General features: G+C 47.8%; 9 protein-coding genes across 9 annotated transcripts; 4 read left to right on the top strand and 5 right to left on the bottom strand.

Moving 5' to 3' along the window:
* Positions 1 to 407: 407 nt before the first annotated feature.
* On the top strand, positions 408 to 1,397 carry PVX_087110 (adenylate kinase, putative; the record flags this gene model as incomplete). The annotated part of the gene is made up of 2 exons (XM_001608315.1): positions 408 to 750; positions 1,081 to 1,397. The coding sequence occupies 2 exons, from the start codon at positions 408 to 410 to the stop codon at positions 1,395 to 1,397; spliced, it is 660 nt and encodes a 219-aa protein (XP_001608365.1).
* A 1,273-nt stretch (positions 1,398 to 2,670) lies between these two features.
* Positions 2,671 to 3,910, top strand: PVX_087115 (proteasome precursor, putative; the record flags this gene model as incomplete). The annotated part of the gene is made up of 1 exon (XM_001608316.1): positions 2,671 to 3,910. The coding sequence occupies exon 1, from the start codon at positions 3,062 to 3,064 to the stop codon at positions 3,908 to 3,910; it is 849 nt and encodes a 282-aa protein (XP_001608366.1). The 5' UTR covers positions 2,671 to 3,061.
* A 455-nt stretch (positions 3,911 to 4,365) lies between these two features.
* On the bottom strand, positions 4,366 to 6,505 carry PVX_087120 (hypothetical protein, conserved; the record flags this gene model as incomplete). Its single annotated transcript, XM_001608317.1, has 2 exons — positions 4,366 to 6,026; positions 6,130 to 6,505. The coding sequence occupies 2 exons, from the start codon at positions 6,503 to 6,505 to the stop codon at positions 4,366 to 4,368; spliced, it is 2,037 nt and encodes a 678-aa protein (XP_001608367.1).
* An 894-nt stretch (positions 6,506 to 7,399) lies between these two features.
* Positions 7,400 to 8,836, bottom strand: PVX_087125 (hypothetical protein, conserved; the record flags this gene model as incomplete). Its single annotated transcript, XM_001608318.1, has 3 exons — positions 8,491 to 8,836; positions 8,237 to 8,337; positions 7,400 to 8,068 (listed from the first exon to the last, which is right to left on the bottom strand). The coding sequence occupies exons 2-3, from the start codon at positions 8,330 to 8,332 to the stop codon at positions 7,400 to 7,402; spliced, it is 765 nt and encodes a 254-aa protein (XP_001608368.1). The 5' UTR covers positions 8,333 to 8,337; positions 8,491 to 8,836.
* A 1,460-nt stretch (positions 8,837 to 10,296) lies between these two features.
* On the top strand, positions 10,297 to 12,067 carry PVX_087130 (hypothetical protein, conserved; the record flags this gene model as incomplete). Its single annotated transcript, XM_001608319.1, has 3 exons — positions 10,297 to 11,280; positions 11,488 to 11,618; positions 11,789 to 12,067. Exons 1-3 carry the CDS (start codon positions 11,052 to 11,054, stop codon positions 12,065 to 12,067), a joined length of 639 nt encoding a protein of 212 aa, XP_001608369.1. The 5' UTR covers positions 10,297 to 11,051.
* A 352-nt stretch (positions 12,068 to 12,419) lies between these two features.
* PVX_087135 (hypothetical protein, conserved) lies at positions 12,420 to 14,649 on the bottom strand. The gene is made up of 4 exons (XM_001608320.1): positions 14,148 to 14,649; positions 13,843 to 13,921; positions 12,964 to 13,710; positions 12,420 to 12,817 (listed from the first exon to the last, which is right to left on the bottom strand). The coding sequence occupies exons 1-4, from the start codon at positions 14,163 to 14,165 to the stop codon at positions 12,723 to 12,725; spliced, it is 939 nt and encodes a 312-aa protein (XP_001608370.1). The 5' UTR covers positions 14,166 to 14,649; the 3' UTR covers positions 12,420 to 12,722.
* Positions 14,650 to 15,857: 1,208 nt separating this feature from the next.
* PVX_087140 (hypothetical protein) lies at positions 15,858 to 17,310 on the bottom strand (the record flags this gene model as incomplete). Its single annotated transcript, XM_001608321.1, has 1 exon — positions 15,858 to 17,310. The coding sequence occupies exon 1, from the start codon at positions 17,238 to 17,240 to the stop codon at positions 15,858 to 15,860; it is 1,383 nt and encodes a 460-aa protein (XP_001608371.1). The 5' UTR covers positions 17,241 to 17,310.
* A 3,488-nt stretch (positions 17,311 to 20,798) lies between these two features.
* Positions 20,799 to 23,471, bottom strand: PVX_087145 (hypothetical protein, conserved; the record flags this gene model as incomplete). The annotated part of the gene is made up of 1 exon (XM_001608322.1): positions 20,799 to 23,471. The coding sequence occupies one exon, from the start codon at positions 23,469 to 23,471 to the stop codon at positions 20,799 to 20,801; it is 2,673 nt and encodes an 890-aa protein (XP_001608372.1).
* A 61-nt stretch (positions 23,472 to 23,532) lies between these two features.
* PVX_087150 (hypothetical protein, conserved) lies at positions 23,533 to 24,505 on the top strand (the record flags this gene model as incomplete). The annotated part of the gene is made up of 1 exon (XM_001608323.1): positions 23,533 to 24,505. Exon 1 carries the CDS (start codon positions 24,230 to 24,232, stop codon positions 24,503 to 24,505), a length of 276 nt encoding a protein of 91 aa, XP_001608373.1. The 5' UTR covers positions 23,533 to 24,229.
* Positions 24,506 to 24,781: the final 276 nt, after the last annotated feature.

Genomic DNA, 24,781 nt, shown 5'->3' with positions numbered 1-24,781 from the left:
ATGCAACTAAGAGGAAGCGAAAACTTCAAGTGGAGAAAATCCCCTGGGATCCCATACCAAGACATATAACAATGCACCAAAAAAAAAAAAAAAAAAGTGCGAGGCGCGGTATTTGCATTCCCAGGAACGTAAAATGACCATCCATCCACATACGTTACTCGCATCACTTCAATTTTAAATGCCAATCGATCATTTGCTATGTGCCGTTGTGTGGTCCACATGGTCAGTTATTCCCCAAAAAAACGGCTCCACCTGTATGCCTTTCCCACAAAAGAAAACCAACACATGTGCGCCCATCGAAAGGAGTGCTTACCTGTACAGCTAAGGCCCAAGGAGTTCACCCCATAGACACATTTTACACCCTCTCAACGTCGTCACAAAAAAAAAAAAAAAAAAAAAAAAACAGAATGGAAACCCTGCTAGACAGCGAAACGTTAAAGAACTACGAAAAGGAAACGAACGAATACATTCGCAAAAAAAAAGTGGAGAAACTGTTCGATGTTATTTTAAAAAATGTTCTGGTAAACAAACCGGAAAATGTATACCTGTACATATACAAGAACATTTATTCCTTCCTTTTGAACAAAATTTTTGTGATCGGCCCTCCTTTGCTGAAAATTACTCCCACCTTATGTTCTGCGATTGCCAGCTGCTTTAGCTACTACCACCTCAGCGCCTCGCACATGATCGAGTCTTACACTACTGGTGAAGTAGATGACGCTGCAGAGAGTTCCACAAGCAAAAAGTTAGGTACGCGACGAGGGGAGGGGGACGAACAGGCACATACACATGTGCGCGTCTTAGCAGATAAACTCAGGATGAACATAAACAACTGCTACGTGAAAACAAACATGAGCCACTATCTTCTTCTTTTTTTTCACGCCCATTTGGACGTACCTCAACTATTAGCCTTTTCGCAAGTGCATGACTGTGCATAACTTTTTTGAACATTTTATTAACAAAAAAAAAAAAAAAAAAAAAAATAGCTAACTGGAGTACCACTTTTCGCTAGCTGCTTTTTTTTTTTAACAAATAATCCACACGCTAACTACCCCCTTTTTGCACCTCCCCTTTTGCCAGTCAGTGACGACTTAATCTGCTCCATCGTTAAAAGCAACATAAACCAGCTGAACGCGAAGCAAAAGCGGGGGTATGTAGTCGAAGGGTTCCCCGGCACCAATCTTCAGGCAGACAGTTGCCTACGGCATTTGCCATCTTACGTTTTTGTCCTGTACGCCGACGAAGAGTACATTTATGACAAGTACGAACAAGAGAACAACGTAAAAATTCGTTCAGACATGAACAGCCAAACTTTTGATGAAAACACACAGTTGTTCGAAGTGGCCGAGTTCAACACGAATCCGCTGAAGGATGAGGTAAAGGTCTACTTAAGGTGAGGCGTAACCAATTGTGGCACTGCTGCTGGTGGAATGGCGTCCCGTCAGCATAAAGAGTAGCCGTTATGGTCCATTCCCCCTGCGTTTTTTACCCCCACAATACGTGAAGCCAGCGCACACATAAGTGGCTCACCATATGGGAAAACTTTCACCGAGCACATTTATTACTGCCACCCAACCACGACAACTTCCCATCTACACAGGAACATCTCAGGGGTGATCACCGTTCTCGGCGACCGTAAGGAGGTGCTAAACTTGCGCGACTACGACGAAAATGGCCTAATCGAGCACGTAATGGTATGCTACATGAGCTGTGTCCTTCCCCTTTGCCGCTAACCCATTTGCCCCTAACCCATGTGCGGACACGTCGCACCCTTTCTTTTCCTGACCACCTGTTGCTCACCGCTTAACCGTTCACCACTTCTCCACATTCCCTTTTTAAGAATACGATTGGCCAGACGAAGGATGAGTGGAACTGCGTGTTTGACGATTATGCAGTGGATTGAGCTTCCCTCATGCGTTCCTCCCGCCTGGGTGTGTGTTTGCATATGGAGTTGGCTCTGTTGCCCTTGATGACATGGATGCCTTTTCCCTCCGCTGAATAACACGTCACTCCCATTGGGGGCACGCCTTACCCACCCCTTCAACTGCGTAAAACGTCGGACTATTAAGCAGAAAATGGGCGGTTATACCTCCCGTTATCCCCCTGTGCAAGTACAAAACCAAAGGCCTCAATCGCTGGAATGGCGAAATTGTCCCTTACGGATCGAAGCGTTACTTTGTTACCTACATAGAGGCGCCCCTCCGCACAACGGAGTCTCTCTCAGTGGGCACATGTACGTGTGCATACTCTCCTGTGCAGCACTGCATACGCGCTGGTGTGAAAATTGGAAGGCGATTTGTTTACACCCAAGTAGCGCGCAGTGAAATGTAGCACTTGGCGGGTTATGCGAAGAAAAAAAAAAAATAAAAATAAAATAATAACCGACTTGTGCATACAAATTTGTGCCCTTTTTGCTTCCCTTTTTTTTTGCCCCCCCTTTCATGCTCAATAGAAACTACAAACACTACAAAACGTCACGTTTTGTAATAACCAAACAATTCGCAAAGATGTACCACCTTTTTTTGCCATCTCTTGCGACACGAAAGTAGCGAACGAAGCTATGCGTGAGGACCCCACCGGGTGAACGTTTCTCTGGGCCGCTTTCACCGATCGTGACAAAATAAAAATTATGAACAGTTCATAATTTTTTTTTTTTTTTTTTTTTTTTTTGGCTAACGGTCAGGCATATTTCGTATCACATTGTTGGGTATGCCCACGCGGTAACACGGATAGAGCTGTGTGACTTTGATGAAAGTTCCTAAGCAACCAATCACCTACCGCAAGGCAGTTGCCATTTTTTTATCATCCTTATGTGAAAGAGGCCAAGCGGCGGAGAGTTCATTTGACGCGCATGTGAGGGGGGTTTGACCTGCCAGGATAAGCCCTTATGCAGTGTGTTAACGTTGTGTACGTTTTACTGGCCCAGCGCAGCTACGTAGTTCTCCTCATCCCTCGCTCGATCGCGCGTATACGCAGCTTGCACGGGTGCACATAAATACGTGCGTGTGTACACCCTTTTGTACACCATTTTGTGTACCATTTTGCCCCCCTTCCACCCAACATGCAAGTCGAACGCATGGAGGCCGATTTCATGGGCGCCCCGCTGAGGGAAGACCCGTACAACATCAAGACGCCCATTTCGGACGGCACGACCATCATAGGAATCATTTACGAGCATGGAGTCATGCTGGCGTGTGACACCAGGACGTCCTCCGGAACTCTCGTCAGCAACAAGTGCTCCAGAAAGATAAACAGGATTAACGAAAATATCTATGCCTGTCGCAGTGGAGCCTCTGCACACAGTCAGAAGGTAATCGAACTCATTAAGCATTTCTGCCTATCGATGAAATGTGAAAATAGAAAGAAAGGAAGGTTTCACGAGGACGAAGTGATTACAGATGACCTCGCGAATGAGGAAGACATCGACCTCAGTGCAATTAACAACCCATTCGGTTTAGCACAGAACATGGATCCCAATTATGTGACAAAGCATAAATACTTTTACGAAGATAAATTTATGGATTTCAATCCGCTAGTTGAAAATGTTGCTCACATGACGAAGAAGCTACTGTATGCGAATAATCATTTTCTCTCATGTGGCCTTATCCTTGGAGGATACGACAAAGAGAAGAAGCAGCAGCTGTATTCGGTTAACCTGAATGGAAGCATCGTCCAACGGTTCGATTACGCTGTAAGCGGTAGTGGCAGTGTGTACATACAGTCCTACCTGCAGGACAAGTACAAGAAGAATATGAGCAAAAAGGAGTGCTTTGAGTTGATCCTGGGGTGCGTCAAGTACGCCATGTACAACGACAACAGCAGCGGGGGCATCGTGCGCATCGTCAACATGACCAAGCTCTTCGTGGAGGAGTTCACCGTCACCAACACGCAGCTGCACTTCGATTACTAGGGGGGGGGGGAGCGTGAGTAGAGGAAGAAGCGGAACGAGCGGAACGAGCGGAACGAGCGGAAGAAGCGGAAGAAGCGGAAGTGTGCACCATTCGGCGCGAGTCCACACAAAGGGGCGAATGTGTTGGAGATGTCCATGCGCTACGCCCCCTATGCGGCACACCAACAAGTGAACCCAAAACCTGCGTGTGCCTTTTGCACACTCGACAAACTTTTTCAAAGCCTTTTTTAAAATTGCCCATAAGAAGGTGTTTTCTTTTTTTTTCTTTTTTTTTCAATTTTTTGTTGCTTGTTGGGAAAAGTTCTCCGCTCAGGTGAACGGGCTGGGGAAGCGTCTGGAACGGCGCAGACGGAGGAAAAAAAAAGGAGCAAGCAAAGCTATACACTCTTCCAATTCAGAGCGCTCTCGCGCTTCCTCTCAACTTTGCAACTTTGCAGCTTCTAATTTTCCCACCTTCACAAGTACGCCGCCCACAAGCTGCACGAGAAGGCCCCCGCCATGTCCATATTCTCGTACATTTGCATGTTTAGCAAAAACTGGCCTCCATTAGGGTCCTCTTCGCAGCTGAGCATTTCGCCCTTTTCTCGTTCCGCGCCCACTTTGTTTGCTTTCCTTCCCACATGTTTGCATGCCAGTGGAGGTGATGACTGCTCGCTTGAGGGGGCCACTCCATTCGTTGCCACGGCAGCATCGTCATTGATGAATTCTATCTTGGCATAATCAGGGGGCGTAGTTTTTCCCCCCCCCTCAAGTGAATCCTCTCCCCTTCCCAAGGTGTAAAGAATGTGTTCCTTTTGTTTTCCTTCCCCGTTGTTTTTGCCCACCTCAGAAAATGGCGCGGTGTTATCCTTCTCATCCATTTCTGCCCTCTCCAATGTGCACTCAGACGCATCAGCGGGAGGAAGGTCCCTTTTCATATTCCCCTCACTTTGGGAGAAGTCAAAAAGTTTTTCCTCAAATGGGGGGAAGACATTATGGGTGCTCTCTTCTCCTACGCTGCTCGTGTGCTCCTTCGCTTTTTCCTCCCCTGCTGGGGGCTCCGCGTCGGCTGCGTCGGCTGAGTCCGCTTCGTTTGTCAAGTTGGCCAAGTTGGCTGCGTCTGCTTCGTTTGCCGCCTTCACCGCTTTCGCCTCCACCTCGTGACTGCGCATCACGTCGTCGATGTAGTCCAGCTCCGCCACGTGCACCTCCGCCTCGTGCAACTCCGCCTCCCGCCCGGAGAAGTACTCCTCATACAAACTCTTGGCGTACGCCCGAACGAACTCTTCGCACAAGTTGAGGCAAATTTCGATCTTCCCCTTGTCCCTTCTTACGACGCAGGAGTAGTCCTCCACCCTGCATGGGTAGGGAAGATCAGCCACCACGTCATCCTCATCGCAGTTAACAAATTTCACCTCGACCCTCTTCTTCCCAACCTGCAGCAGCATATTCTCGCGCCTTACGAACCCCTTAGTGCACACCGAAACTTTTATTTTCTCTGGCAAGCTTATGCACACATTTGGCTGTTCGTTCTGTCTCCACAGAGAAGCAGCGTTTATGGACCCCTGGTAGGTGACAAAAATTTGCGTCTTCTTTGTGCACTCCTTAGAGCGTTTTACGGATTCGTTAGGCTGCGTGGTGCTCTCTAGCTCGCCATCCTCCGCACATTCGGGGGGATCCTTTTCCTCCTCATGGTGCTTCTTCGCAGATTTGGGGTGATTCTTTTCCTCCTCCTGGTGCTTCTTCACACATTCGGGGCGGTCCCCCCTCGCGCGCACCTCCGTCTTTACCTTAACCCCCAACGTAAGTCCCTCCACGTTCGACGGCGTCGCGGTGTCGCCCACCCGCTCGAACTTACTCCTCATACCCTCTAGCTTCTTCTGCACCTCCAGCACAACCGACGGCCGTAAAAACTCCTTGTTGATGCAGAGGACAAAGGGCTTCCCTCCCTTGCACGCCATCCTCTTGGATATTTTAAAATCTCGGCTGACCTTCTCTCTGTCTTTCAGTATATTCTTTTCGATGTTCATGCACACGTTCTCCAGGAGGTGGTTCAGAATTTCGTTGTGCGTCCTCACGGTGTCTATGGTGGAGGGGTTGGTGCAGCAGTCGACGGTGAGGCAGCACGCGCCTTTTCCTGCGGGGGGGGCGGGGGAGCACAACAGGTTGGCATCATCACAGGGGGGAAGCATTACAGAGAGGAGAAGCATCTGAGAGAGGGGCCGCTACCCCCGCCTTACCGGTCTTATCCGGCCGCATCTGCGAGAGGGAGTAGGGGATGCTCAGCCGGCCGCGCCCCTCGCCCTCAAAGGAGATGCAGTGCATCCCCTCGTGCGCACAAATGTTCAAAAACATCTTCTGCTGCGTCTGGTTGGAATACAAAATTTTGGTCTTCACACAGAAGGCTACAATCGGCTCGATAAGAATTTGGCTTTCTTTAAGCTCCCCCTTAAAATATAAGGTGAAGAGATAGTCCTCCTTTTCCTTTCGGTACTTCTCATCAGAAACTTCATCAAAGTAGTCGTCAAATAGCGCTCGGAATTCGTGTTGCCTGAATGCCTTTTGGAGCCGGTCCTTCTCTTCGTAAGTAATTCTCAGCTCGCCTTCGTCCTTCATGCTTCCCTCGGGCGGCGACGCGTCGGCGCGATGGGCAATATGTGTATATGTATATATATGTATATATATGCATATATGTATGCACGCTTGTTTTTTTCCCCCTTTTGGGAGGCGTCCCCTTCCTCACACTCCCCGCAACAGCGCGATGGGAAAACTCCCGGGAGGCAGGAATGACAAGCGGGTAGGCGCTCCTACGAAGGGAGGCCTTCTTCCTCGTGGGCCTTATGTATGTAGTTCCTTCGCCGCGGCGTCCACGTGGGGAAATCGGAAAGTTGGCCAGATTATTTTCCACACATGCGCATGTTTGCACATGAACGAAGTTGCTTTCCCGTTTGCACATGAACGAAGTTGCTTTCCCGTTTGCACATGAACGAAGTTGCTTTCGCGTTTGCACATGAACGAAGTTGCTCTCCCGTTTGCATATGAACGAAGTTACTTCCGCTTTCGTGCTTGCCTACTTTTACGCGTTTAAAAAATGATTCTTTGTTCTCTCCTTGTGCTCCGTCCAGGAAAAAAAAGAAAAAAAAAAGGAACACCGTTTCGGGGAGGTGTACGGGGACGTCTTTTTAATGCATCTCTCCTCACCTCACCCCAATTGGGGCGGTGCGTTCGGGGGGGGCTCTACTCGGAAAAGCTGACTCTGCCGCGGCCGGTGCGCGTACAACGGGGCCCCGGAAGGCGGGACGAAAAATGAGGGGGCAAAATGAAGGGGCAAAATAAAGGGGTAAAAAGAACGGGGCAAAAAAAACGGGGCAAAAAAAACGGGGCAAAAAAACGGGCAAAAATGAACCAAAAAATGAACCATCAAGTGCGGCAAAATGGGGCTATGCCAAGAGATGCGGTGCCCTCAAAAGGAAACCCCCTCTTCCTAGTGCGGGGCGAAGGAGGCCGGCCCTACACACGCAAGGCGTACAGGACGCACTGCAAATAGTTGGCATCGCGAAGCTCCACGCGCTCCACCCCGTCGCACAAACTTATCATTTTTTCCTCCTCCCCGGGAGACAACCCACCCGAGGCATGACCCTCACTTATATTATCGCTCAGCCGAATCTTCGTCTCCCTCCTCGTAGGGTTCAAAATGAAGTACTTCTCACCACGTGTGTACTTAAAAAGGAGACCCACTTGCTTATTGACGACCATCTGGAAATTGTCACTGTCATTTGTACAGCTGTAATTATTGTGCCAGTTAAAGTATGCCAAATCATCTCTGCTTGCGTAGAGGTACCTTTTTTTATTTATTTTTTGCCTGACCCGTTCAGTGTTGACGTCTATGTAGGAGCTAATCTCCGATTGGTTTTTATTAACATAACGGATGAACAGGATGGAACAAATTTTGTTCGCTTCGCAGAAATGCATGTGGCAATTTATTGCGTAAAAAAAGTTCATCGTGTGGTCAGTTAGGGAGTTTATATCGTACAGCACGACGTCTGCTTTGCTTTCCTCCGCCTTCTTCAAACTCTCCTTTTTTTTTTTTTTTTTTTGGTAAGTGCTGTTGAAGTCTTCGCAGCTTAGTACTCCTCTGCTTTGGAGCCCCAGCGAGAATATGTCGAACACGAGTTGTTCCTTCGGGGGGGAGGAAGGGAAGAGGAAGCGGTTGGTATGCTGCTGTAGGTATGCTGCTGCAGGTATGTGGGTGTGCAGCCCCCCATGGAGCATGCCAAGGGGCAAAACCAGCTCGTCGGCACCACTTAGACGGCGCAACCAGCTCGGCCGTGCAGCCACTCCACTTACATCTTCGATGTAGAACAAATCCACGGGGGTGATTTTACTCTTCACGTATTCCTCGTACGAGCTGAAGGTCAGGATGCAGTCGCCCTGGTCCTCCATCGTCCCTGCGCAAGGGGGGGAAGGAGGAAAAGAAGAGCGTCACTCCATCCGCCAGGGCAGTATTAGCTGTGATGTCAATTGCAAACCGCGTGAGCTTTTGTATTTGCACCAATTTTGGGGGGCAAGCAAAACCAAGGTGCATCCCTGTGTACACTTACCTATGTACGTGGAAATGAAAGCACCCCCAAGGGGAAAAGCAAAACGTATGTTTTCACAAACGAATGGGCATGCGTCTTCCCCACGTCTCTTCCGCTGTGCAGAGTAGCAGCCAATTCGGCTAGGCTAACACTGCGCAGTCGCCCCTGTCTATGCCGAACTGCGACGCTGTGCAGGCAATGGTTCGGCCTCACACACCGCCGCACAACGCGCACCACGCGGTGGATGCCCAAAAAGGAATACATACCCCCGAGAGGAACACACGTGAACCGAATGAGCCTTTTCACCGGTCCTTCAAAATGTTCATACCGTTGAGGATTATTTTGCCATTTCTCCTTTGTGTGCATTGCGCCAGTGTGGGAAAAAAAAAAAAAAAAAAAAAAAAAATTGCACACCAGCTAGCCAAAAACTTTTTTGCAAAAAAAAAAAAAAAAAATTGTTTCCTTCCCAATTTGTACTAAGCTGGTATGAAGTTACACACATGAGTGAACCTACGTTAATCTTTCTAAAAATGGAAGATGTGTCTTATGGGTGATGGTTCTCTGTTCTGGTGTTTTTTCCCGGAGTGGAGCGCGAGCTCGGCTGCCCAACTGCGCAGGTAAGCAAGTTGGACGAAGTGGAAAGCGAAATAAGCAAAGGGAACGCGGAGGGAGACTGTGACAAGAGGGGCTACCCCATTGTGTCACACATTTAAGGCCTATCGTGGGGAGTCAGAAAGACTTATGCTTTGTTATTTTTTCTCACTTCCACTGCTTCGTTCCTCGTGCACTGGTCAGTCACGGGGGAGGAGAAACAAAAGGGGAAAAAACGAACCTGTTGTTGCTCCTCGAGAAAGAACGCTGTGGGGGGATAAACCCAACGTGATAATTTTAAAACAAGGACATGAGAGAGCGGGAGAATAAAAAGGCAGCCCTGTTCGCTCACGTATATGATATACCCTTCTTTGCTAAAAACACCTTCGGGAGAAAACAACACGAAATGTTTTGTTTTGCTTATTTTGTTTGCTTTATTTTGTTTATTTTTTTAATTTTTTTTTTTTTTTTTTTTGTGCTGCTCCCCCCCAGGGTGTTCCCCTTGTTCGTCGCAAAACGGCTGAACAGAAACTGCGCATACCTTTGGCGCTCGCAAAATTTTGCATTCACCTCTGTAACTCCTGTGCTTTGACCCCTCACTGGGCGGGGGAGGCAACCCATAGCAGTTTACGCTAAGTAGGCTTTGCTGCAGTCAGACGTATAGGCATATGGCCAGCGCTGCTCCCTCTCTAGGGGTCACGCGTACACAACACAGGACGACTCAACGCAGGATAACAAAACACATGACAACACAACACATGCGCGGCGCCCAAGTCGCTCCATCATCGCCATCGTGGGCTCCGCGAACAACACAAAAGGAGTTACGCATTTTTTCATCACTTTCCCTGGTGAGCGGCGATCTACTTGGGAAAAAAAAAATAAATTATTTTCTCATCTTTTTTACGCAATGAAGGTGTAACTTTTCAATGCTTAGCGGCTGGCCATTTTATTTCTTTCCACCGGGAATCCCCATGTGTGACCTGCTACGGAGGGGGAACAAAAAAAAAAATCCTCAGGTGAATTACCAGATGGGGTGAAAAAAAAAAAAGTTAACATCCTCGTTAGCAGCGAGGGAAGATCAAAAAGGGCAGTGTAAGCGAAGTTGCGCCACTCTGCGCCAAGCGGACTTATCCGACGCGCAGTTTGGCGTGGCCCGGCGGACGGATGCGAAACGCGCTTTCCTCCGTAAACCGACTAAACGCAGGGCGAAGCAGAAAAAAAAAAAAAAGGAGCGCCAGGATTGACGCGGGGAAAAATAAAATGCTAACCTGTCGGTGAAACGTTTCACAAAAAAAAAAAGAAAAAACGAAAAAAGGAAAACAAAAAAATGGATGCCGAAGTTTTCGCGTAACCAAGTCGATGACGCGGAATGTACATCGTGGCTCGCAACTCATTTTACCACAAAGTGAAAAGAATTAAACGCATATATAGGAAAAACAGAAAAAGAAAAGCAACAAGGTAGTACAAGGAGGGAAGGAATTTTTAAAAAGAACAAGTGACGAAGGGTGAAACGGTTAAAACGTGACAACAGTGGCAGAAGAAGCAGAGGAATAACCCGCCAGCCACCCCCACACAACACAGCACAAGCAGCCCATCAGGAGCACTTCGCGGAGGGAAGCAACGGCGGTAGGGAAAAATTCGTTCGTCGCCGCGCCCCGTTTGTTTACACATCTTTGTTAGTTCGGCTTCCAACTCGCCCAGTTGCGTCCACACGGGGAGAGGTATGCCGGCCGTGAATTCCCGCACGCACTTGCCACAGAGCGGAGCCGCTGACCAAAGAGGAGCGGCTGCGTAGTGTACGGGGCGCGATCGGCAAGCGAAACGGAAGAAAAAAAAAAAAAAACACAATAAAAAAAAAACGAACAGACGGGCTGACCGACTGACCGACTGACCAACCGACCGACGAACGTACAAACGACCGAATTGCAACCGCGAAGTCACGGCGACTCCCCCCTGTTTCCCCCCCCTTAAAAACCCATACCGTCAGACTAATGAGATTCACGCACCAATTTAGCAAAGACATCCGTTCATGCATTTTTGTTATTTTTCTCCTCGTGTTATGTGCAATAGGAATTAAGCTCCTCCTCAAGTACCTCAAAAAAAAGTTCCCCCCATTTTTAAGCAACGACAAAATTGTTAAGCAATGCAGCAAAATCATCACGCGCAATAATTTCCTCCAGCACAACCTGCTGTACAGGATCATCAAATACGGCATCATCAGTAAGTTGCGGTGAAGTGAAGCGAAGCGGCGAAGCGAAGTGAAGCGGTTAAACAAGTCACGCGGAAGCGTGAAATGCACTTGTTTACCGCTTCGCGTGACTTGTTTAACCGCTTCACTTCACCGCTCCACCGCGCACCTGCGTAATCGCCCCCGATTCGACACGGCGCAGACTCACGGCGGCGCGCTCCCCCTCCCCCCCCTGACAGGCAAAAGCAACTATGAAGACAAAATCATCCACCGGAAGAATGCCTCCTTCTATTACTTGAAAAGGGCAATCTTCTTTTTACATAACTATAAATTCTTACACATAAAAAAGAAACTCAACTGTTTGTTCATTGTAAGGCCGGCGCGCACGGGAGAGGAGAGGGAGAGATGAGAGAGGCTAGCAGCGCACATGTGTACATACACCTGTACATACACGTGTACATACATATGTACATACATATGTGCACACACCTGTACATACACCTGCACACACCTGTACGTACACATGGTTACCCCGCGCAGCGAAACAACATCACGGACATACGCAACCTGAAGCACCTGACGTACAAGAAGGTGATTCAGTTTAAGAAGGACATGAACGTCTGCCTGGTGGAGGCCTATAACTCCTTCAGCTACAAAAACAAAAAGGAGCTGCTGTATATTTATTTCAAGCTGTACTCCAAGATTTTCTTCTTCTTCCAGAGTGAAAATATTTATTTTTTTCATTTCCTCACCCATGTGCTGTTGGTCTCCTGGGTCTACACGCCCTTGAGTCAGTCGCTGCATGGCGAGGGTGGCTAGGGTTCGAGGTATTGCAGGGATTGCAGGGGTTGCAGAAATTGCAGGGATTGCTAGTGTTGCTAGGGTGGCAACAGGGGAAGAGAGAGGAAGAGGTGGGGGGGAAGGGGTACACTCGGAGTGGATGGCAGGTGTACAGCTCTACCGCAATTGGCGTAACGTTGGGCGGCGCGTCCATTTGGCCTCCAACCGATGCATCATTCTGGTGGTCTAAAGTTGCCACCTTTGCGCTCTTCCCCTTTGGCATTTCTGAACCGTTGCGCGGTGAGGCGGTGAGGCGGTGTGGAGGCCGCGTAACAACGCAGTGAGGTGCCTCAGTTTTTGTTTAGCGGCGCGCGCCCCGTAAATTTACAGTTAGCTGCGATTTGTGGGGAGAAAAGGGCACGCACATCCGAACGCACGTGTGTGTGTGTATGTATATTTATATGTACATTTATATGTTTATATGTTCACATTTGTATGTACCCCCTTGGTAGCCGCCGGGGCCTTTTTTTAAGTGTGGGAATGATTTCTTGTTTTCCCCTTTTTTGCGCGTAACAGTAAAAAGCGCTCGTTTTATTTTTAAATCCCAGTGTGTTTGTCTAGGGCTCGGACCCCCTGCTTCGATGCTCCTTTATTTTTTATTTTTTTTTTTTTTTTTTTTCCTTTTCTTTCTCACCTAGGAACTCAACGTCTTCATAATTAAATCGATGAATTTGATGGCCGACGCGATGAGGTACGTGTTTGGGAAGTTCTTGATAGCGTAGAAGTCGCCTGCGAGGGGGTGGTTGGGGGGAAGTTACGTTGGTTGGGGGGAAGCTACGCCGGTTAGGTGGCAGCTACACTGCTTGCCGCATCACTGCTTGCCGCTTCACTCCTGGCCGCTTCACCGCTTCACTGCTCCACTGCTCCCTACTCACCGGTGTCCTCGAAGCCGACGAGCAAAAAGACCTGCAGCATCTCCTCGTAGACCTTGATCTTCTCGAGGAACACCTTGTTCTCCTTTTTGATTTTCTGGAACTTCTTCTCCAAAATATTATCCTTGATGTTGGCGAAGTAGGTTTTCAAAATGGCTAGCGAGCTGAGCAGCTCCTTCTTGTTGTCCTTGTGTTTATTTTTTAAGCTGTTTAGCAAAATGGCAATTTCTTCTCTCTTTTCATTTTCCGTCAAATCTTTGATACTTTTTTTTTCACTCTGCACTTGGTATGCGATGCCGAATTTGGCTTCATATTCTTTCCTTAACAATTCGAGTTGTTTTTCTTTTTCCTTTTTATGCTCATGTTTTTCTTTCTCTAAATGCTCTATATATTTTTTCCTTTCAAATTCTTCTATTTGTTCTCTTCTTTTTTGCATTTCTTTCGCCATAGAAATTCGGTTTTTCTCCTTTTGTATTTCTTCTTCTTTTTCTTTCATCATTTTTTTTTCTCTTATTTTTTTTTGTAGTTCCATTGCCTTTTTCTGTGCCTCTTCAGGGGTCATTTTGCTTTTGCCTTCACCGTTCTGTGTGGCGCTTGTTGTGTGTGTGGTGTACGTTACTCCATCTTGGTCGTTTAATCGCTCAGCGGGGGAGGCGCCATCTCCGCCATCCGCATCATCCGCGTCATCCGCGTCATATCCATCCCCTCCGTTCTGTTCGCTCTGCTCGATCCAGTTCAGCACTTCGTCGACTGAGGGGCGTGGGGAAAAACGCACCATGTGGGTGGGCGTGCGTGACATGCGTAGAGTGACATGCGTAGCGTGAATGTTGCAAACGCACCGCAAACACACTGCAAACGCACCGCAAACCCTCCGTGACTTACTCGTTTTCGCGCGGCTCCTCTTGATGACCCGGAGGCTGATTTCCTTGGAGTAGCCGAACTCGATCATCTTCTCCACCAGCTGCGAAGGGGAACCGGCCGCGTTCGCCGCGCCGTCCTGAATTGTCAGCGGCGAATTGTTAGCGGCGAATTGCCAGCTGCCACGCTGAGCACATTGCCCTCTTTGGGGCATCGGCACAATGGAAGTTGAACGGAAACACTAAATGCACACCACTGGGGTCAACCCACATGTGAGGAGACGACAAGACACTTCGCTCTCACATCTGGGGAGACTCAATTGCAGTTACCTTGCTCTCTTCTTCCATTTTTCGCTTCTTCTGTTTCTTTTACTCATCAACTGGGTGGGGAATTCCACTCTCCAAAGGAGTGATTTTTTTTTTTCCTTATTTTATATGAAGCGTTGTAAATCACTTCTCGTGCGCTTTCCCCGTGGGAAGTTCACTTAGGTGTTTCCTCACCGCGGAGCAGTTCCTTCCTCTTCTTCGTCTTCTTCGCGTTCTTTCCCTCTTTGGGGTGAATTCCTTTGCCCCTCGCTTAACGGTTGGGTTACAACTTGAAGGGGTGACCACCTACTGTGTACTGTGGAGCGTCAAAAAAAAAAAAGAAGCTCTCTCCTCGCACGTATGCTGCTTACGTACGCCAACACGCGAGTACACTAATGCAAACTCCGCACGTTAGTCACCTCCCTTTGGAAAACAAAATGACCAGTTGAGCAGCGCCGCCGAGTTATTTTCTCAGATCGAAATGTTCGTACGCACGAAGGGTGAGGAGGAAAGGAAGAAAAGGCACAAAAAGGCACAAACAGGAGAAAAAAAAAAAATCCTCTGGGGGACTCGCTCTTTGGGAGCCGGGGTCGGAGAGTCCTTCAAAATTACCTAGCGGAGGCAGCGACCCTACATGCGCGCGTAAATGCGTACACCCGTGCATACAAACATGCGGCCCCGTACCAACCGTCGTGCATGCCCGTGTAAACCTTACAATGGGGTACCAAAAAAAAAAAAAAAAAAAAAAAGTGCACCCCATGAGGAAGCGTTACTGCAAGAAAAAGGAAACCCACAAAATGAGGCCTCCTCTCCTACTTGTTTTGTGAAACAACTTTTTAGAAACTCTCTTTATTCCAGCCGACCTAGCAACCTCGCGAGCTCACCCCTTCCGCGGTGCAGTCCTTTTCCCGGGGAAACGGAACAGGCCCTATCTATATATACGTACCCTCAACTGGTGCACCGACTGCGCTGTGCTCTTCGTGCCAGTGCACCCACAACCCAGTGTAGAAGAAAGCCCCAGAGTGGTACACTCTTCGTGAAGGGGAGCATACCTTACAGGGGGGGTAGGCTAGACTATACCTATCTTTTTTGCCTCGCCAAGCTCCAGCCCAAGGGACTGCACGTCATTTCCACACAAACATATTTGATGTGTGCACAAGGAAGAGCCATCAGAAAGGCCCCCTTACAGAAGAACCCACATTTGTTGCAGCCAGAGCAGCTGAGTTAAAGGTGCAGGTTTGCACGTCTGCCAGTTTGCACAAAAATATAATTGTCTCACTTCGCGTGCAGAGTGCGAAGGGAAAAAAAAAAGAAAGGCAAAAAGGTGAAAAGGCGAAAGGGCAAAATGGCGAAAAAGAAACGGGGACGCCCCGCCGTTTTGCACCTGCGCACATGCTGCCTTTGCATGTGCACGTTCGTACGCAACATTGGCACACGCGAGAACGGCTAAACAGCTAAATGGCTATTAACAGAACCGCAGGAGGGGGGGAGTTGGGGAAGCTTACCCTATAGAATGGTAACTCTAACGCAGAGGGGTGCACAAAAACCCGACTGCGCCCCCATCCCCTTGGTGCGACTCTGTTGAACGTGCACACAGTGGAGCGAACTAATCGGCACACGTGTGCACAGGGCGAAGCCGCCATTTGCGAGGATCCACAAGTGGAGGGTTTTCCCCCACAACAGTTCTCTTTCGCGCTTTATTCGCTCCCTACTCGCTTTCAGTTCACTTCCTGTTCACTTCCTCTTCGCTTCCTCTTCGCTCCCTGCTCGCTCCATGTTCGCTTCCTCTTCGCTCCCTGCTCGCTCCATGTTCGCTTCCTCTTCGCTCCCTGCTCGCTCCATGTTCACTTCCTGCTCGCTCCCTACTTCCTCCACCGGCGCAGTGCCCTCCTGAGGATCCATAAACTCAAACATGTGCTTCAACCTTTTGATGATGGCGTAAAAGTCGTTGATTATTTCTTCGGGAATGTTGGGGACGAAAGAGAGGTTAATAAAAACGTTTGAGGGTCCATCTTCACTGGGGGGGGATCCATTGTTAAGGTTTAGGTTTAGATTTACACACTTGTTCTCACCCCGATTGATATGCTCCTCTTTTTCGTTGTACGTGATTTTTATGTCATACTCCTTATTGTCCCCTCTTTCCGCGTCATTACATTTTTCGGATCGTTCCTCTCCTGGGAGGGTAATACATGGCTTCTGGGAGAAGAACCTTATGAACGCATCTTCGGCTTGTTCGTCCAGCTTATTTGGTGCGTATGGTGCTCCAGCGGGGGGTGCACCATCTGCGTCGTAGTGGTAGTGGGGGATGGAATCAGGTGCATTAGCTTCGGCATGGTGGTAGTGGGGCGTGGGACCGGCTGGGTTAGCTCCTCCCTCGTGTTCGTGGGGCATAGGACCCGCTGCATTAGCTTCTCCATAGTGGTAGTCGGGGATGGAAGCAGGTGCATTAGCTTCGCCGTAGTGTTCGTGAGTTATGGGACCCTCTGCATTAGCTTCGTCGTAGTGGTAGTGGGGGATGGAAGCAGGTGCATTAGCTTCGCCGTAGTGGTGGTCGGGGATGGAAGCAGGTGCATTAGCTTCGCCGTAGTGGTGGTCGGGGATGGAAGCAGGTGCATTAGCTTCGCCGTAGTGGTGGTCGGGGATGGAAGCAGGTGCATTAGCTTCGCCGTAGTGGTAGTCGGGCGTGGGACCGGATGGGTCAGCTCCCCCATCGTGTTCGTCCTCGTCTTCCCACTGTTCCCCATCTAGGCTGATGCCTTCACCAGAAGCGTCTTCCTCTTGTGGGATGCCCGCTTTGTTACTTGTGAGGTCTTCTTCCGCATCCTCTGCCTGCTCTTCCACATGAGTGGCGGCGCTTGTAACGTCCTCATCATCTGCTACTTGTGTCGAATCGCTGTCCTCCCTTTTTCTCCTTAAGTTCTTTTTCTCATCCGCCCTTTTGTCACTCAGGCCTTGGTGCGATGAGAGGGCAATCAGTTCACTTAACCTTTGGAGGTAGGGAACTCTGTACGTCTGCTGAGACACGCTGGAGCTGTCCACAGAGCAGGAGGTGAAAAAGTTGGACCCCAAATTACTTGCCACTGCCAGCAGGAAGAATAACGTACACGTCAGCTTCATTTTTTTTTTGTGTGTGTGTTTGATGTCGCGATGTAGGTACTGTAAGCGTAGCTGCTTGTGTAAGCCCCCACTCGTTCGTAAGTTGTTAAGGGCAGGTAAACCTCAGAGTGTGGGGGGGAAAGAATTGCGTGGAAAGGGCAGGGCAGGACAAAAGTGGAAGGTGGTGGGGGGCAAAGGTGCAAAATGTTTTGACTTCAACTTATAAACTTTTTGAAAAAAAATAAATTACAGAATTGTGAATTACAAAAATGTGAATTACAAAAATATGAATTACAGAATTGTGAATTAAAAAATTATGAATGACAAATTACAAAGCAGCAAATTACAGAATGACAAGTGGGCAAAATGTCTCATTTTCAGGCCAGTTAGAATTAACCGGCGGCCCCCTTCCCATTCCCTGCCCCTTTTCCCACCAGCGGACGCACCTCGTTGCTTGTCCTACCTTGCATGCACGAAAGGCCAGGCAACTCCTCCATGGACAATGGGGCGCTCTCAATTTCGTGCCAACGTGACGCAGCCCCTTGTTTTTAGTTCTCCCCCAAGGGACGCGCTGCTCGTGCGCGCACCTCACACAAGTCCCTGCATATGTACATACGTCATACGCCATACGTGCATACGTGCATTCGCGCCTGCATGCAAACGTCTCGGCCAGCGCCTCGGCATACGTGCACGTGTCCTGCCACCTCGCTCAGGTAGCCCTCCTCGTGCAGCAGCTCCCACGCTTAGGGCTTACTGTGTTCCCTTTCCTAGAACGGCATGCGGCGAGAAGCACGAACAGCATGCAGTGAGGAAGGTACACACCACGCACTGCGTGTGCACCAGAGAAGGCAGTCGCTCCACACACGGAATGAACATTTTCCCACGTGCATGCACTTATTTTCCATGCGCGCTCTCAAATCTTTTCCACCAATGGGTACTCCTTCGCTTGAGATCTGCGCACACAAAATTATCAAGCAGGACAGAGTTCGCACCTCCGCAAATCTTCGTGTGCGTAATGCAGTAGTGGAGTGCATATTTTTTCTTCTCACTCTTTTTACACTTTGAAAGGGAAGCACACAGCGGGGAGGGAATCTCCAACACGGTTGCACGTTTTATTTATTTTTTATTTTTTTTGCTTCCTCATTTCCTCGCCATTACAATTCGTTACATATCTGCACGCACGCGTTTAGGTATACCCCTTTCGTGCAGCGCAACTTCCTGTCCCCCAAATGGGGCATGCAGAAAGGCAACGGAACTGCCATTTTGAACGCGCTTACAAGGGGCAAGCAAAATAAAAGTTATGAAATTGCGGCCTATCTGAGGAACTACGTCAGCCCTCCATTTGCCTATCTCGCCCGTGCTGGGGATTTACTCCTCCTCAACCGTAGCCCAGAGAAAAATAATCACGTACATTTTGTGCACATTTTATTTTCGCTCATTCGTTGTTTTTTTTTTTTTTTTTTCGTTTATTCGCCTGACCCGCGCAGGTGAAAATTTGGCAAAGCGCAGAATTGCCCTTGGGTGACTCGCAGCCCTTGTTCGACGGGGGTGAAAAATGGAACAAAAAAAATAATGCCAATGTGACGGGCAGCACAGCACAGCAAATTTAATGTGTTCTTTTAGGTTGAGCCTGCGCCGGAGCACGACTGCCAAGCGCATTTACACTGTTCGCCGCTATAATGGGGCAAATTGGAAACGGCCTGAACAGCCAAATTGCTTTTCTTCACGTAGCTGCCTCTTTTTTTATCATACATTTTAAGCACAAATGGGATAAAAAATATGACTTGTTCATAATTTTTTTTTTTTTTACAAATTTGCACAGCGAACGAGCGATTTTTTCTTTCCCCTCATTTTACAGAACATTTGGCAGAAATGGCAACTTTAGGGTAACTGCTTCGTGTGGCACATCCACCCGCGCACATGTCCAAACTTTATTTGTCAAAAAATGTCCCCCAAAGATGGTTTACGACATTTTTATCATTTATAAATTTTGGGCCACGCGCACAGGTGTGTCTCTCCAAAATGGGCGTCATTCGGTTGGTCTCCTCCACGGGGTATGTCCTTACCCAGGCACATGCGTCATATTCTCTCGGAGGCGCTGCACAAACAGATGATCGGCGTAATAATCGTCGTAAATCAAATTCCTGTTTTGGTACACATGTATCACACTTGTGTTGCACAACATCCCATATATGATGTTGTATGAAAAGAACATCATGCCAAGTACCATGAGTTTTTTTTGTTGCATATTTTCAAACATTTCGTTGAACCTCCGACTGTTTAGCAGAATGGATGGTATATACGCCTTCAAATAATGTGGGAATATCAAAGTTGCCGAAATAAGGATGTAAATAAAAAGGATAAAACGGCATATAAGTCGGTAAATTAATGCCGCCTTGATGTTCCGCAAAAATATGACATACTTTTCATCACCAGTGCTGCTGTTCCCTGCTTGGTAACTGTCCTCTTCAAAATATATTTCCGTGTCCTCCCCATGGTTTAATAAATCGAAATATTTTTTTATCCTACTTAACACATAGTGCGATTGTCAGGATTTGCAAAAATAAATGGAAATCTGATTGTCCCTATTTATGTATGATGGGAGTGTGTCCTTTTGGACGAATAAAAATTCGTAACTTTCTTTTAAAAAGTTTCCCCCCCCATGCAAGGCTTTGCTAGTCCCGCTCTTCAAAATGATGAAATCGTAGCTTAAAAAGAGAAGCAACAATACCTTCAGGAATAATTTTAGGTAATACATTTTGGCTTCCACTTATGTGCTGCGTGCTCCTCCAAAGTTGCCTTTTCCCACGTCGTGGCTTCGTTCAATGGAGAAGGATGAAGGGAGGGGGGCCTTCTCCCTTTCCGTAACGTTTGTTTTTTCTTCTTTCCCTGGTATGGCGATGGAATACATCTTTCCACTACCCCTCGGCGCGCCGCTGCTTGGGTGACCAACCGATTGGCTCCCTTCCTCCCAACGCAGTTAATTTTTTTTTTCCCCTCTTTCGCTCGCTTTCCCTATTTTGACAGTGCTCACTGCAGGGAGAAATCACACAAAGAGGGAGTTCCAACGGAAAAGGAAAAAAAAATGTACAGAATTTTGTTCGTACAATTCACCCAATCGTCATCGTTTTGGGAAAAAAAAATTTTAAAAAAGGAGAAGTTTTTTGCTACACCGAGTGAAACTGTGCTGGGTGTATTTCGGCGCGCTGCCGCTCAGGGCGGGGGTGTCGCCGCTTCTCTTCCAGCGTGGAAAAAGTGGTACGCCGAGTGGTGGAAAAAAGGTAAACAAAGTGATAAACAGAAGGGTGAAAATAAAGTAAACAAAGTGATAAACATACTGGTGAAAAAAAAGGTAAACAAAGTGATAAAAAGAGGGGTAAAAAAACGTATCAACAAACGGGAAAACAAAACGACGGGCAGCTTGGCTTCGCTTGGCTTGGCTCGCTAAAATCAGCTCGCGCGCGCTGTGCTGCCCTGTGCTGGGAAAAGTCGCCACGGGGGGGGAATTTGCCCTCTCGCGATTTCGCCGCTTTACAACCTCGCTGTGTGGGTCGTTTTACTTATTTCCCTCCCCTTGTGCTACAAAAACGCGGGGACGTTAATCAAGTTGCGAAAATTGTCGAGAAAGAAATACGAGTTGACGTTTTTCTTCTTTATGCGCGGGATGTACTCGATGGTATTTTTGTTCAGGTTGAAATGAACTTTTTTTGTTACGTGTGACTTGGTTTTTCCTTTTTTCAAAATGGTTTTCTTGACCGTGCCATTTTTTCTCTTTTCCCCGTTTTGCTCTTTCGCATCGGTGGCTACGCCGTTGCTGAGTGCGCTTTTGCTTTTGTCTTCGCCTCCTTGGCCTATCATCACAGGAATTGTTTTTTCCAATTTTGACTTTCTGTTTTGCTTCGCCAGTTTTGCCATTTTATTTTGCTTCGCCAGTTTTGCCATTTTATTTTGCTTCGCCAGCTTGGCCAACTTGCTCTGTTTCGCCAGCCTCACCATTTTGCCTTGCTTCGCCAGACTGATCACTTTTCCCGGTTTGGCCAGACTGATCACTTTTCCCTGCTTGGCCAGCTTCATCACTTTTCCCTGCTTGGCCAGCTTCGTCACCTTTCCCTGCTCGGCCAATTTCCCCATTTGTTTCCCCTTTTTCGCCTTCTCCCCCTTGGTCTTTATTACTTTCTTTTTTGCCATTCCTATGTACACATTTTTGAGATCCCCCTCTGCAGCGGCATCGCCCCCGTCCGCATCTCCGAGTCGTAGACAAAGATCCTCCCCCTCGTCGTCGTCCGCCAGCAGGGTGTAGCACTCGTGTGCTTGGCAAATTCGACCGCCGCTACTGCTGCCGCTCCCGCCACTGCCACCGCTCCCCGCGGAGCCGACGCCGTTTTTCTTCTTCAGCAGCTTGTTCACTTTTAGCTTCCTCTTCTGAATGCACCCGCCCCGCAGATCCGACTTGTCAATGGAGTAGATGGGCAAATCCGTCTTCCCCTTGTTTTCGATAATAATGCTCCCCGAAAAGCCTCGCTTGCTTTTGTGGATAAAGTCTATGATGCTGAGTTTGTGTTCGGCCTCCCCGTCGCTCGAGCTGCTTGCGCGTTTGCCCTCGTGTGTACTGCCTCCTACTCCGTTGCTGCATTGGCCTTTGCTTCTACCATCGCACTCGCCTTTGTTTCTACCATCGCACTCGCCTATGCTTCTACCATCGTCCTCGCGTTTGTTATTACCATCGCAGTCGGCTTGGTTCTGTTTTTTTTTTTTTTTTTTTTCCATTTCTTTTTGGTGCTTCTTGGAGGACGGCTCCACTTGGCCCGCCAAATTGTCCTCCGTGCTCATCCCTTCCTGCAAGCTGGATTTTTTTTTCTTTTTCTTCTTTTTTTTACCGTCGGGGGTATCCTTCTCTTCTCCCGTTCGCTTCGGGGCCTTCTTCTTCCCCCTCCCCGAGTCGCCATTCAGGTCAAGCCCCATGTGACTTCCTATATCGCTTCCTATATCACTTCCGATATCACTTCCCATGTCGCTTCCGAAATCACTTCCAACGTCGCTGCCCAGGTCCTCCCCCTCCTCGATGATCGACCTCAGGCGGCTGAACTCGTTCGACGCACGGTCCCCCTTGGACCTCTTTTTGGAGCTAAGCGCACCGTCCAACTGTTTCTCTCCACCCGCTGCGCCATCCCCAGGGGGGGTCAAATCGGAGCCTCCTTTATTTCGAGAGATCTGCTGTTCCTCCGTGGACGGGGCAGAGTCAGAAGCGGGGATAGAGTCGGACGCGGGGACGGAGTTAGAAGCGGGGACTGAGTCAGACGCGGGGGCGGAACCATTGTGCTCCCCCGGGGCCTCGAAGTTTTCCACAAAAATGGGGGTCTTTTGCGATGCAGCCTTTTTGCCAGCCGTTCTGCCCGCCTCGTTCCCCGCCTGGCTGTCCCCCCCCTTCTGCGCGCCGCCCGCAACAAGGGAGTTGTAAAACCCCCTGAGGGTTTTCGCAGCATAGGAATTTTTACACTTGCTAAGGTACCTGCGGACTCTCTTCTCCAGCAGGCTCTTCCCTACATTTAACTTCAAAATGACGGAGAATATTTTATTCCTAATCACATCGATTATGTGTTTCTTTTCCGTCTTGCAAATAATTTTAAAGAAAAAATCCATCAGCAGGAGAAAGTTCTTTATGTGAACCTTTTCATTTTGATCCTTAGCCTTTAAATAAAATTGGTTTCCAAAAAATTCTTTAAAAAAGGTATCAATGTGATTGTAGTAAACGTCATTTGTATCGTCAAACATGCGCACCATTATTTGATTATACCTCCTGATGTAGTAACTCCGCCATGAGTGCCGGTGTAGGAAGAGGAGGAACTCTGCCTGGAAAACTCTGAAGAGAAATAAAAACTTGTTCAGGCGGTAAAGGTCCAGAGAATCATACTTACTAGACATGACCATTAAAAAGCTTTGCAAAAATAGGAAGACGCTTTTTTTCTCCTCACTGTCATCCACCTCATCAATGTTTCTTAATATTTTGCTTATTTTGCAAGCCGCTGTTTTTTGCTCTTCCAATGAGTAACATAGCCAGTAATAGTAAAAAAGCCCTTTGCAAATGTAGGCCAAATGTTGCCCATCCAGGGGTACCTTTTTTTTTTTTATATAATCAGTCAGGGCCTTTATTCCCGTGTCCCTTTTCTCTTTATTCACGTGGCATAAGTCAACAAATAGAAGCTCAATTTTTGACTTCTCCGTTTTTTTCCCTTTTTTTTTTTTTTCTTCCATTTTCTTCAGGGGGGGGGAAAACACCGTAAATCGCCTTCGTAGACTTCTTCCACGGGGCAGTGGCTACACTTCCTGCCTGTACGAAGGGCGCCACGTTCTGGGGAAGGGAGACCCGTGGGATCTTCCTGTGGCACACGCTTCACTCAAGTGCAGGGGTTGCCTTAACGAATATGGTGCAATTTTTCCGCAAACGGGTATATACATATGCAAACTACATAGCTAGTGCAAGGGGGACCTCCTCTCGTGAGGCGATTGTTCTCATCTGCCTCCGTTCCGCTGTACTCTCAAAGTGACTGGCAATTGGTTCCCCTCCGCTGGAACGTATGTCCTCCCCTCGCATCTACCTTCCCCGTTGCGATCTGGAGGGAGTTCAACGGAGAGTCAATTTGGGTTTCTTCACGAGGAAAAAAAAAAAAAAGTTAATTCAGCTGGGGGCATACGACAGTACGGGAATATGAAAATACCAAATTGATGAAATCTTCCTTGGAGCTACGGCAAACGATGAGTGAATGGCAGAAATGCTGAGCAGATACTTTTGCTGCTCCTCTTTGCCTGCTTCAAAAATGGGAAATTTTCCACCTACTTCGGCTTGTGCCTCCCAAACAGAGCGGTAGAGAATTCTGAACAACGCTGGGATCGTTCCTGCGGGTATACAGACCTTTGCTTGGTTTGCGGTTCGCCTCTACTCCTTCTGCGTCAGTTTTTACGTGAAGTTTATTAATTGGGGGTGGGGCCAACTGCGGTTGGCATTAATTAACATGTATTTTGAAATGGAAAAAATTGGAAAGGAAAAAGTTGCAAAGGATAAGTTGCAGAGGAAAAGTTGCAAAGGAAAAGTAGGAAAAGAAAAGGTTGGAAAGGAAAAAGGAGGAAAAGAAAGAGGAAAAGAAAGAGGAAAAGAAAGAGGAAAAGAAAACGTTGGGAAAAATGCTGGCGAGTTTGCTTCTCCTCAAGCAGATTTTTTTGAATTGGTTTTTAAAATTGAAAAAAAAAAAAAAATTAAATTCAATTTTGACATGAAAAATTTAAAATAATTTTTTTATTTTCACGTTTTAAAATTGTTTTTCCAACCCGTTTTTTAAATCACTTTTCGAATTATTTTTCGATTCATTTTTCGAATCATCTTGTAAATCGCTTTTTAAATCGCCTTTTAAAGCGCTCTTCAAACCGCCTTTTAAATTGTTATTTTCCCCAACAGCAGTGTACGCATTTTTTGCCGCAATTTTTGACGCAGTTTTTTCGCTTTAAAATGCAGTTCGTTTCGTCACAGCATAATTTTTAATCGCCCGTGAATCGCCTTCAAACCGCCT

The sequence above is a fragment of the Plasmodium vivax genome, chromosome 7, assembly GCF_000002415.2.
Source record: "Plasmodium vivax chromosome 7, whole genome shotgun sequence".
Classification (NCBI taxonomy): domain Eukaryota; phylum Apicomplexa; class Aconoidasida; order Haemosporida; family Plasmodiidae; genus Plasmodium; species Plasmodium vivax.
This window is presented reverse-complemented; position numbering and strand designations above follow the sequence as displayed.